The sequence below is a fragment of the Ipomoea nil genome, unplaced genomic scaffold, assembly GCF_001879475.1.
Source record: "Ipomoea nil cultivar Tokyo-kokei standard unplaced genomic scaffold, Asagao_1.1 scaffold2403, whole genome shotgun sequence".
In the NCBI taxonomy this organism is placed as follows: domain Eukaryota; kingdom Viridiplantae; phylum Streptophyta; class Magnoliopsida; order Solanales; family Convolvulaceae; genus Ipomoea; species Ipomoea nil.
Window position 1 is genome coordinate 2,059,465 of NW_017618831.1, and position 12,517 is coordinate 2,071,981.

At 36.1% G+C, this 12,517-nt stretch overlaps 3 protein-coding genes across 8 annotated transcripts; all 3 read right to left on the reverse strand.

Moving 5' to 3' along the window:
- Nucleotides 1-282: 282 nt before the first annotated feature.
- Nucleotides 283-4,982, reverse strand: LOC109152182 (tubulin-folding cofactor E; the record flags this gene model as incomplete). The annotated part of the gene is made up of 15 exons (XM_019299748.1): nucleotides 283-565; nucleotides 781-858; nucleotides 939-1,015; nucleotides 1,109-1,200; nucleotides 1,516-1,581; nucleotides 1,706-1,740; nucleotides 1,830-1,937; nucleotides 2,180-2,241; nucleotides 2,335-2,480; nucleotides 2,575-2,684; nucleotides 3,008-3,082; nucleotides 3,164-3,310; nucleotides 3,520-3,566; nucleotides 3,951-4,121; nucleotides 4,604-4,982. Coding segments are annotated over 15 exons (1,689 nt in total), but the record flags the coding sequence as incomplete, so codon positions are not given.
- Nucleotides 4,983-5,941: 959 nt separating this feature from the next.
- On the reverse strand, nucleotides 5,942-10,730 carry LOC109152441 (F-box protein CPR30-like). 6 transcript variants are annotated; one of them, XM_019300140.1, is made up of 6 exons: nucleotides 10,481-10,730; nucleotides 10,316-10,388; nucleotides 8,779-8,962; nucleotides 6,699-7,880; nucleotides 6,551-6,623; nucleotides 5,942-6,251 (listed from the first exon to the last, which is right to left on the reverse strand). In XM_019300140.1, exons 4-5 carry the CDS (start codon nucleotides 7,856-7,858, stop codon nucleotides 6,584-6,586), a joined length of 1,200 nt encoding a protein of 399 aa, XP_019155685.1. In that variant the 5' UTR covers nucleotides 7,859-7,880; nucleotides 8,779-8,962; nucleotides 10,316-10,388; nucleotides 10,481-10,730; the 3' UTR covers nucleotides 5,942-6,251; nucleotides 6,551-6,583. The 6 variants fall into 6 exon arrangements, with proteins under 6 accessions (XP_019155685.1, XP_019155682.1, XP_019155681.1 ...); XM_019300137.1 differs by lacking the exon at nucleotides 8,779-8,962 and having other exon boundaries at nucleotides 10,481-10,541; nucleotides 10,668-10,727; XM_019300136.1 differs by lacking the exon at nucleotides 8,779-8,962.
- LOC109152247 (F-box protein CPR30-like) lies at nucleotides 10,727-11,820 on the reverse strand. The gene is made up of 2 exons (XM_019299833.1): nucleotides 11,531-11,820; nucleotides 10,727-11,417 (listed from the first exon to the last, which is right to left on the reverse strand). The coding sequence occupies exons 1-2, from the start codon at nucleotides 11,818-11,820 to the stop codon at nucleotides 10,727-10,729; spliced, it is 981 nt and encodes a 326-aa protein (XP_019155378.1).
- Nucleotides 11,821-12,517: the final 697 nt, after the last annotated feature.

The window sequence follows — 12,517 nt, forward strand, 5'->3', positions numbered from 1 at the left end:
CATGACTCATGAAGAGGGTGATTCTCATATAATCACTAATCTATATATAGGCCGGGTTAGGTTCTTATACGGTTACACTTCATTAGGTAAGAATAAATGCACCACAAAGTGTTTGAAAATGCATCATTAAGTGTGGTGCATTTGTGCATTTCATTCTTGTGCGTTTTTGAACAGTGTGTGGTCCATTCATGCATACCTAATTATGCAATCCAGACCGGCAGCATGGAAAACCCTGTCTTCATTTAAACCAGTATATACATACATATATATATATATCCATAATGATATAATTTGTGTAATAAAATTGCATAAGTTCATCAAACAACAACCACATACTTGTATGATGCATGAGGTCAAATTCTTGAACGACAAAACTGCATTTTCCAAACACAAATCCAGTTCCACATCATAATGTTATCCGATAGGAAAAAAAAATTAAGATTTTTCTGGTTGTGAGGACAGCATTATATTACTCTTCATCCACAAGAATGGTTGACTCATTACCCACTCCAGCATCCAGCAAAGTTGCCATATCATCCTCGAGCAGCGTTGGAAATGGGGCGCCCTGCATAACCATGAAGAATGTTCATTGCAAAACTGCGCAATGTCTTAAACCGAGAGGTTACCCTCCAGTGTTGATATGCAGGAAGTTACTGAGTGGGATGGGCAAGCTTTGTACAATATATATATATATATATATATATATACACCAATCGTGATGATTATGAAATGATAACAAAAAAGGCAATGATATGCAGTGTGTGTAAGTAGTGTGCATACCGCTTCCTGAAGAAATAATTTAGGCTTGATAGATCTTATGTTGAAGAAACTCTCGCAAAGGTTCTTCAGCTTGCCAACCTGAATTACACTGTAAACGTTGAATCCCATATAAAAGCGAGAGGAAATATTACATGAGATGATAGTGCTTGGTGTATTACCGTGATTGTCACAGGCAACTTTTTGGTCAATGGAGGCTTTTCACCGATTGATGCTCCAATACACTTCATGGTAATTGCTGCAGAGTGTAGGATTAAAGCGCATTAAGGAAGAAGACTGACCACTTTTTATGCCATAGAGAGCTAATTAAAGACGTTAATAGAACAAATACATATAAGTCCTGCAGCCATTTTCTGGGGTCCGGTTGTTCCACTCTCTGGTTTTTCATCATCAATTCCATGGTGTCTTTTTAGCTCAGCAAATCTGTTACCATAATCAATGCATATTAGACACATTTAAACATTTTATTCAAATTCACTTGCCTAGTAATAGTTTTGTTTGTCCATAAAAGTACAAAGGGGAAATGAAACAAAATATTTCTCAATTGCTAATCTAAACCAACCACACTTCTTTTCATACCACCCCTCCTCTCCCCATAAAAAGAAAATTTTCAACTTCATATTCTGGTGTTGGTATTAAGGGAAGGAGAAAGATTCTACCAAGTGGAAGTTTTTAGTTTATTTTGACATTGGCTGAGCAATAATGTAGAAGCAAAACAGATACTAGAAAGAGGGTTACCTCGGGTGAAGTCGGTCGATTTCTTGTGGATATTCATGACATTTAGACATGACTAATCGGACATACCTGCATCAGTATTTCAAAGTCAAACCATGTCAACAATATATTTGATGCTTTCCAGTACCTAACAGTGAAGGCCTGCATGCAAGCCGTTCAAGCCAATCAATAGGTATACAAAAGAAAGACCTACCGAATTTCAGATTCCTTCCGCTCTCTAGGACTAATCTGAAAGAAAGTCAAGTCATATAAATTCATCATAGTTTTTAATAATTTTAAACTACCTACAAAAGACCTGCGCAGTATCCAGAAGTTACCTCACTTCCATTTAATATTTTTACTCCTGCTAGGCGTGCCACCAAAACAAATCGAGATAGGCCACTTTTTACTGGATCTGTCACTGGATTCTCAGAAAGTCTTACTTCCTACACAAAATGGAATACATACACATGAAGTTCATAAAGTCAAATCTTGCAGTTCTACTACCAGTTTTAAGGATATAGTATGAGTTCCATATTTTAATCAAATCTGCCTAACCAATAAGCCTAACTCTTTGATGGGATACCATTTGAAATTTTGAAATCAAGATTGTTAAAATAATTATTCACGATCTTTAGTTGAGAACAAATCAAATAATGCACTAGAGAAATCAAAATAAAGTGCTTACCAACAAATTAGGAAAATAATTCAGCGAATCAACAGATTCCACATCTTTAATGATGTTGTTACCTGCAGTTATAAAGAAAAGGCAACCAACTAAAGCCTTGGCAGGACAGCAAAAACTGACAAAATTTACCACTGTAAATATGTTTATAGTATTACCAAGAAGGAGGGAATGCAAATTCTTGAAAGGCTTAGAGCCTTTCCCAAGACATTCATCACCATTGGCAACCGTTTCATGTAATGTACCATGATCAGGGTACCAGATGCAGCTTAAATTATTGTGGTTCAAAAAAAGCTGTTCCAAGCTAAATGTGAGAATGAAAATGAGAACCAGAACCAAAAGTAGTAAAAGGTAAATATTTTACATGAGTGAAAAAAAGAAACATTTAATTTAGGTACCTTCTCAGTTGCGAAAGCTTCAAGATTTCTTCCCAAGAATCTATACAGTTATCATCCAGATTAAGGAGATGCAGAGAATCAAACCCTTTGACAAAGGTTGAAGATGAAGGCTAGATAGCAAAAATCAAGGTTTTGTTAAAGAAAATCACCAAGCAGTTTTAGTACTTTGAACATGAAACTTTTCTCTTTGCATTTCATGATGGATTGTCTACACAGTAATGCATTACAAAATAGGTTGCTCATTTGAGTTTCTGGTTTTAGTTTAAGTAATGAATATATAAGTAAACACCAGTAAGCAAAAAGAAACAATAACAAGAAAGATTCTTTCTGCCAAAACCATTTAGATTTCTGACAAAATTTCACACAAACATGTACAAGATGAACCAAAAGTACAAAAAATCAACAGCAAAAACAATATAACAGTGTTGAGTACCGTTATTTCTTTCAGTTTATTCCCCACCAGATGTAGCTCTTCAATGAATGGGAAGGAATCTTTAAGTATTTCAACCTGTCAGGTTGCATGTGTTATACTTAACATGTGTGCTTAACAATTTTAACAAAGATAATAAAGAACAAAAAGAAAACTTACATGCTTCCAGCTGATTCCTGTATGGTTCAAAACTAAAATCCGTATATTATTTAGCAAGGGCATTCCACTTATATCATGTGCCATAATATTGTGTGATAGGTTCAGAGCTGCAAGACCTGGCAACTCTTTACAGATTATACCAACCTCCTAGAAATAAAAACAAATAGAATATGTTCAGTCATTTAAGTAGGTACTGCAATATAAACAGGCCCTATAGCCTCTTTTATATAAAAGCATGCAAGAATGCATAATTCATAATGTATCTGAGCTAGTTTTAAGACCAAGAGAGAGAAATGATGAGGCCTTTCAAATTTATTGAAATTTATGACATGGGGAGAAATATGAATTTCACTTGCCTCCCACTCAGATAGCAGGTTCCCAGTCAAATCAAGCTCCTTTAAATCTGTATAAAGGCATTTAGAATGTAACAAAGAGTTCCAAATTTTATCTATTTACAGTTGAAATAAAATGATGTGCAAAAAAGCCTTTGTCACAGAGAAGAGCAAAATTGCAAAACAAAGTACTACACAAATAGTATAGAAGATAGCAACTTGATTAGAGAGAGCGAGAGAAACTGTTCCTTAGGAAAAGAAAAGGAAGAAATGGGTATATATTACATGTATATGTTTCATTTGAATCACAGCTCACATGAAACGAGGCCAAGTCAAAAAAAAGCAATATAACAGCGTAGGAAGGGGGTGAAGACATGAAGCTTATAAAATAGGGAGATCATGTGCCAGAACTGGGGTAGAAAAAAATGAACCACTTGGAACAGCACTTGATTTACTTGGTATAGTTGTACTAATGTGGCATGGATCTCCGGCAGAGCTGACTCCTAAATAAGACAATGATGCACTTGTCAACTCCTCAAAATGACTCAGCTTATTCTGAATCTTTTCTTTACCCAGAAGCTCAACAGTTACTCGTTTGTTGCTTGCAGAGAAAACATACATCTCATCTGCACACAAAAGAACCAAGAAAAGATTAAATTATATGGATAACGTTAAACAACCAAATTATATTTGTTTGTGAAAGTATGCACAAAAGAATAATTACAGTCAAACACAAGCTAAAGAGCTCATGCTCAAGGACCATGTTCTCTGTATACTTCAACAATTTTGTGAATTCTTATCAATGGACAAATGCTGGGCATCACACTGAATCTTTTAGAGGTAACTCAATACACTTTTATTGAGGAAAAATTCAACCAGAATTTGTTCCTTTTTGAAATGGTATCTCTTGCAGTAGCCAACATTTACAATAGTAAGAACTACGAATAAGTGAGCTCTAACAGACTAAAATGATAAGCCTAAGCAACATAACTTCACATGATTAGATTCCAGAAATTTCCAAAGTGAGTCCAGCTATCATCACTCAAATACTAAAGATGAACACTCCCATAGCGAAGCTAAGAGTTCGTTCTACTGCAATTGCACTTACCCTCTTCTTCTTTACTGGAAGCCGTACGGTACCGGAGCTCGAGCGCCTGCAAGAGCGGAATGCCGACGCTGAGATTGTGCGGTCGCACAAACGACGCCGTTGTATTGCCGGCAGCTTCGAAGTATCGGACACCGTTGTGGCAGCCATCATGCTTCCCGTCCCCGTTGTCCCAGTCAACTCCGATCCACGTGCCGGAGTATCCCTCCACCGGTCCGACGTATTTCACGCTGCCGATCCGGCGGGAGTCTCCGGCGTAGTGGACTCGTTGCCTGACCCGGAATCCGGACCCGTGCCCGGATTCTCTTGTATCGGATCTCTCGGAATCCATTGCGCTTTGAATCTTGCCAGTACCATTTTTTACAGAAAACCCAAAATATCTTTATTAAGGTGAAGAATAGACTTCAATTATTTGCGTGCATAATGGTGCAAAAACGGCACCGCTTTTTTAAATAAAGAAATTGTAGTCATTAAATTATTTTTGTGTGTTCATAATAAAATGAAATTATAATGTATTATATTTAAAATAAAATTGAATAATTTGTCTTACATATATGTTTATTTTATCAAATGAAACCGTAATTAAAATGAAATGATATTTTAGTTGTGTTTGAAATGAAATTACAATATCTATAAAATCAAACTAAATAACATCTTTCACAATATAGAGTGTGTAGTGTCAAATGAAAATATAATTATATCAAAATGATAATTTAGTTGTGTTGTAATAAAACTACAGTGTATATAAAATGAAACTGAATTACAGTTTCACATATTTGATTGTATATTATCTAATGAAATCATAGTTGAATTAGAATTACTCCGTATAATTTAGTTGTATAATAAAACTACAATGTGTATAAATAAAATTTAATAACATATCTTACTATAATAAAACTACTGTATGTATAAATGACATTGTAGTTAAAATAAAATAACATTTTAGTTGTACTAAAATAAAACTACAATGTATATAAAATAAAATTGAATATATTATACAAACAGAACTAATTACATGAAGCGAATGTCCAAATGGTATACCACATAACCTAAAGTCACCACTTATCATCAGAAATTCACCAACATCTTGAAATTAAGACTTCCCGAACTAGAATTTGGGATCCCAAGGAAACCTAATCTATATATATATATATATATATATATATATATATATATATATCAGCCACTAGTTTCTACAAACCACAGGAATTTACATGCAAACCTCAAGATAGTACCAAAAGGAGAAACTAATAGGTTGGACATCTGAACTTTTACATTCTTCTAAGGCTGAACCCGAACCCTATCTGAACTGTTACATTACAAACAAAACTAGTAATATTATGCTTATCAAACCGAGAAAAACAACTAGGAATTTAATACAAACCACAAAATAGTTCCAAAAACAGAAACTAATAGTTTTAACATCTGAACTGTTACATTACAACAACATAGGAATTTAATACAAACCACAAAATAGTTCCAAAAACAGAAACTAATAGTTTCAACATCTGAACTGTTACATTGCAAACAAACAAACAAACAAACCAAACAAAAAACAAGCAACCGCTAGTTTCTACGGACCACAACCAGCAGGTCAGACATCCAAAATGCAACATTACCAACAAGCAGCCACAGCAGCATACCAATCTACAGACAAACAATGTGAAGTTAGCATTTTGCAGAAGAATTAAGGCAACCTGGAACCTTAAAAAGGCACACAACATACATACTGTTATAATCTAAAATTGGGTCAAGTCACTCAACTGGGCAATAATGCACAAGATTGAGTTTAATCAATTAGCTAGTCTTAACCCATATGACCTTATAATCCTATATGTTCTCTCTTATTTTTTTCAATGTGAGACTCTTAACACATACACAAACCATAATTAAAGTTTGTGATTATAACAAAGAAAAAAAGGGTATTGGTGCACCTACCTACCTTCACGGCTTCACCATCCCATTGCAATCAGCTTGAATGGATTAGAGCGTGAACATGAAACCCTCTGACAGGAACTTGTCTCTACAAGAAGCAAAGATATCAGCAGACAAAAACAGACATTAAATGGCAGCAGAAGTGAACGGGGTATCAGTGTACCTCTTCTTATTGCTTCTTCTCTTAGTGCCTCCACTGCTTTCACCTTCTGTTATACCTACCACCTTCCCAACACCAGCATTAAATCGAACCAGGCTTCCGAACCACATCTGGTGCATCATAATGGCTGGCACACTGGGGATGCGGAATGCTGAATCCCTAACCTTTCTCTGTTCTATATCATACCGAAGAAGCTGTTTACCATTTAGTACCATAAACACTTCCCTTCCACTCTTGGAGAATGCCAATGGCGTCACAAACTCAAGATGTTTGCCGCTCACTTCTGATTCTGTAATTGTGAACAGCTTAGTCCAAGACTCTTTCACTCCATAGCTCTTCATGACCCAGATGTCAACATATGATGAATCATAATAGTTGCAGACCACACAGAGGGATTCCCCTAACACACCCACAGTCACATACACTGCTCCTTTGGAGTAATTTGGCTCAGGAACCAGTCTGTACTCCTCAGTCCCAAGATCGAAAGCACCTATCAGATTCTCCATGTATAACTGTGCGGTTCTGCTTACAACCCAATGCAAAGCACCTGCAACCAGGACTCCATTGGATCTTTTATACTTCAGACAGTAAGGAAAGCAAGGAATTTTCTTCCAAGAATTCGATTTCAGACTATAAACTCTGGTTTCACTCTCACATTCATGGGACTGGAAGATTCTCAATACCTTATAATCATCACCCACTTTATCATACCCAAACCCGAACACCAAGCACCAGATACAAATGACTGATTCTCCCAAGTATTCAACCTCCGGGAAGGGAAAACGGAAGTATTTCTGGGTTGCTGGATTCCACAGCACCATCCTATCTCCATCGTCGCAGGTATCCATGCACAGCAGCCCGTGGCAAGACCCCAGAATAATAGTTCCAAACGCGCGCTTGTGGGGCAGGTCAAGCGCTGTATATACGGCTGTGTTTGTCTGTTCGAGCTCATCAAAGTCCGCAACGTAAAGGTGGCAATCTGAGGGGAGGATGAGCTTCCGATCAGAGTTGGTTTGGAGGGCTCGATTCAGATGCAATTTGATGAAGTCCGGGCTGTCTATTATCTCACGCCATGATTTTGATACGCACCTTAAGCGTAGCAGAGGCCGTGCCGGAACTCGGGACAGAAACTCAGTGACAATTTCCAGTGGTATGTCCGACATTGTTGGATGAAGTAGAAGCTTGCTGCATGAGAAATTAGTTTCAGGGTTTTAGTTTTGATTTTGGTTGGTCAAATAAAAATGTTCAAATTAACCCTTAAATTATATATATATACTAATTGAACTTTTTTAACAGGTTACTGTTAAAAATTGTTGATATGTCATTCACATACACATAAATATAATGTTGATGTGACATTCATATGTCAAATTAAACAAACTAATTAATATTTTACATTTGAAAAAACAACAATAACAACAAGAAAATTGAGTATGATTATTACAGAATTTAAAGAAACAACAATCAAGCTGCCATCTAAGATCTTGGTGAAGGCAGCCATGGCTGATGACTACTTTCGCCCATCCTCATCTCTAGATATGCTAAAAAGACTAAATTGTATGGCTTTTTTTTTCCAAATTTGTGGGTTAATTTGGATTTTTTTAAAAAGTTCAAATGTTCAATTCTATGTTCATATAAGTTAGATACCTTATTATCCCAATACAAATCAAGGCCAGCAAAATAATTGTCAAATTCTCTAAAATCTTAGTCAAATATTAAGAATATCAAGTATATTATAAATAAAGAAGGAAAAATGACACTAATAGACTAATAGTCCATCTGTTATGACCCCCATGTGTATATTTAGCCCCTTAGTTATTTGCAGTACAGATATAGTCATTCAATTATTATCAAAGTTGTGAATTTGATCGGTTAGGTAACAAATTAGCCACTTTACTACTAAGTCGCATATTGGGGGATTTGGTCTCTTACAAATAATAGCACATTCTAAATCAGATCTAGCCAACATCAAGCAGTATAACATAGTTCAAATTTATCAAACTAAATAACAAAATAAATGGAGCCTTAGAAATGCAAATCGAGTTCAATCAATGCAAAAAAAGAGGTCTAAATGAATATATACCTTCTGATTTAGAGTTGGACAAGAGTCTACTAAAGATTTTAGAAAGCCCGTTGTGTTGACATTCTTTGAACTAGAGGATGAGAGGCTATCGGAGATGGAGGCTGCGTTGTTGGAGATATAGGCTACAACAATGGAGAAGGCGATGGGGGATTAGATCTAGTGCTTGAAGCGGTGGAGATAGAAGCTGGAGCACGCATATAGAGAGAAGCGATGAGGAATAAGAAAAGAAAGGGGCAAAAGGGGGTTTAAATGTTGTTGGAAGGGTATGACGTCTTTATCCACTGTTCACACGCGTTGCGTCTTTCTATTTCTCCAAATTTGGTGAATTGGTTAATAAATGGATTCTCCAACGTTGAATTTGAAAGATCCAAATGCCTAGCCCCCACCCGCCAGTTAGGCGGAAGCAAAGATGAAGAATCAAGGAATGAGAAAATATATATTGTATGAAAGTGAATAGAAGGTTTATAAATCTATGTTAGAATGGGGAATACACACCCCTATAAATACATGCTAGAAGACTTCTAATAATGAAATAAGTTTCCTTATGACTACTTACTCAAATCCCATATTACTTGTACATTCCATAATATCCAAAATCTAAGAAAATGGTGAATTGGTTTCCATTTTCATTTTTGAAAAATGGTAAGTAAACGAGTTCTCCATTTTTTTTCAATTATCTATTTTTTCAGTTTTCTATGTTTACATAAAATTGACCAATTCTTTTAGTTATGAATCACACCCTAAAAGTTTCATCACTCCATGCCCAATAAAAAAATAATAATAAATGACATTTAGTTTCTAAGTTATACTTCAAGTTTAGATTGATTCATGTAGTTATTGTCGTGTTTATTTCTTGGCACTCAATTATTCTCGACAAATAAACTCATTGGAACATTATACTCTTCTCATCCCTGTAATTTTCCCTCTTTCAAATTGACATGACAAAGCCGAAAGCCCATGTCAATTTTTTTCCTCCAACAGTACTCGAAAAGAATTACAACCAATTGTTATAACATGGACAAGGGTACACCTTACGATATGGACCCTGGTCCAAACGCATTCAAATTATATACCTACAGTTAACATATTACGTACATTGTTAATAAATTATGTACCTATAAATAAACTGAAGGTACATAATATGTTATTGTAACAAGTACATAACTTTTTAACAATCACAAAAATTCACATGGAACAGGTATGGTTTTGTTCATTAATCTTCCAGGATTACAAAATATAACACATATAGCTTCGGAAAGCAGGTAGTAGCTCGCTATCACCAACCAAATCATCAATCTCAGGCAAACAATATGAATCAAGAAATATTATTACATGAAATAAGCATTTTGCAGAACAATTAAAGCCATGTAACCTGAAGGTGTCAACTTGATGGGAAATTTATTTATCTCTTCATCAATACATACACAGCTAAATCAAAGGCAAGATGGAACCTCAAAAAGGCACATAACATATATGCATACACAGACTGTATGTGTTTGTGATTATGAAGAAAGAACAAAGGTATTGGTGTACCTACCTCCACCATCTCATTGCAATTAGCCGTAATGGATTAAAGCACCAACTTGAAGCCCTCAGACAGGAACTCATCTCTGCAAGAACAGAACATATTAGCAGACAAACAGACATTAAATGCACAATAAAGGCAACTCTAAAGACTGGGGTGAACAAGGTATTAGCATACCTCTTCTTATTGCTTTCTTAAGCTTGCCCACAATCTACTACCCAAGAATCAACTGAGCGACCTGCGCAACCTGTGCAAGCCTTCTTATTGCTTTCTTGACTAGTGACTTGGCTACCTATAGTTTGCTTTCTATCCACCACCTCCCAACCCTGTCCACAATCTACCACCCAGGAACTAACTGAGCTACTCGTGCGGGCCTTCTTATTGCTTTCTTAACTAGTGACTTGGCTACTTATAGTTTGCTTTCTATCCACCAACCCCCCAACTGCCACTAACACCGCCATCAAGTCGAACCAGGCTTCCAAAGCACAATTCATGCTCCATAAGGATTGGCACACTAGAGATGCAAAATGTTGAATAACTAATTGTTCTCTGTTCTGTATCATACCAAAGAGACAGTGTACCATTTTGCACCATAAACACTTCCCTGCCACTTTTGGAGTATGCTACTGGTGTCACATTCTCCAGTGGTTTGATTCTAACATCCGATTCTGCAACCCTAAACAGCTTAGTCCAAGATTCTTTCACTGCATACTTCTTCATCACCCAAATGTCAATGTAAAAGGAAACACAATAATTGCAGACCACACAAAGGGATTCCCCTAAAACCCTCATCACATGAGCTCTTTCATTGGAATAATTGGGCTCAGGAACCAGCCTATATTCCTCAGTCCCAAGATCAAAAGCTGCAAGCAAATTTTCCATTTCTGAGTCTGGCTTCCTGCTTACAACCCAATGTAAAGCACCTGCAGCCTGTACTCCATGGGCTCTTTCATATTTCAGATAATGAAGAAAACAATGAATTTTCCTCCAAGAGTTGGATTTCATACTAAAAACTTTCACTTCACTCTCACAGTCATAAGACTGTGCTATTCTCAATACCTTGTAATCATCACTCACATTATCATACCCAAATCCGTAAAACACATTCTGATCCCTAGAAATTTTAGACCCCGAGAGGAGTGATATGAGGTATTTCCGGTTTGAGGGTTCCACAACACAATACTATCTTCATCGCCATTATCCAAACACAGGAGCCCGTGGCAAGACCGCAAAATAGTTCCGACGCCGGGCCGGTTTAAGGGGTGGTCAAGCTCCTCATATACGGATGTATTCGTCTTTTCGAACTCATCGAAGTGCGCCGAGTAGAGATGCCAGGAGCGGAGAATAAGCTTCCGATCGGAGTCGGTTGGGATGGTTCGATTCAGATGTGTTTTGATGAAGTCTGTATTGTCGATTATCGCACGCCATGATTTTAATACGCACCGGAATCGTAGCAGAGGCTGTGCCGGAACTCGGGACAGAAAGTCGGCGACTATTTCCGGCGGTAAGTCCGACATTGTTGCTTGGCGAATGTTTCGAAATGCCAGCAAAATACGAATCAAATGACCTCCAATTCTCTAAAAATTATTCATTATGTCTTCTCTTTCTATACAAGATTCGAGTTACAACTTACCGATAATCTATTTCTATAACACCATTTTGGTTTCCATAATGAATTTTAAAAGAATATCAAATACTATTTCATAGGAAATGAAATAGATAAAAAATATATAATTGAAATTGTATTTTATTGTTTGGTTCTGTGAATGAATAGAGTTTATAAATAGGAAAAATGGCACTTTTTCCCCTGTGTTATATACTTATAGTACTTTTTCCCTCTATATTATTTAAGTGGCAATTTTCCCCCCTGATATATTAAATGGACATATTTATCCTTAAAATAAATATTTCCTTTATTTTACTTCTCCAACAAATTATAACCACAATTTTCCAAATACATTAATTGTTGAATTTAGAATACTTTAAAAATAAAAAAATAAAACTTTAAAATAATGTTTGAACCAACAGTTCAAATTGGATCCGAAAATGTGAGAGTCAATATAAATGCGAAAAAAACATACACTATTTGCAAATATTATAATTCTAATTTTAAGCTATTGCTAGTAGTTGTTCCGATTTGAACCTCTGGTTCACGGTTCAGAATCTATTTTCTTCCACTTCACAATTTTAATAAACGGAAACCCAAATATTGGG

Excerpts from the sequence above, each read along its gene's own strand:
- LOC109152247 (XM_019299833.1), bottom strand. The coding sequence starts at position 11,820 with ATGTCGGACTTACCGCCGGAAATAGTCGCCGACTTTCTGTCCCGAGTT. Across the intron at positions 11,418-11,530 it reads GGCGTCGGAACTATTTTGCG|GGATCAGAATGTGTTTTACG; the intron begins GTCTTGCCACGG and ends TAAAATTTCTAG.
- LOC109152441 (XM_019300136.1), bottom strand. The coding sequence starts at position 10,386 with ATGAGTTCCTGTCTGAGGGCTTCAAGTTGGTGCTTTAATCCATTACGG. Across the intron at positions 7,881-10,315 it reads ATTGCAATGAGATGGTGGAG|CAAGCTTCTACTTCATCCAA; the intron begins GTAGGTACACCA and ends TTTCTCATGCAG. Across the intron at positions 6,624-6,698 it reads AGAAGAAGCAATAAGAAGAG|AGACAAGTTCCTGTCAGAGG; the intron begins GTACACTGATAC and ends TGCTTCTTGTAG.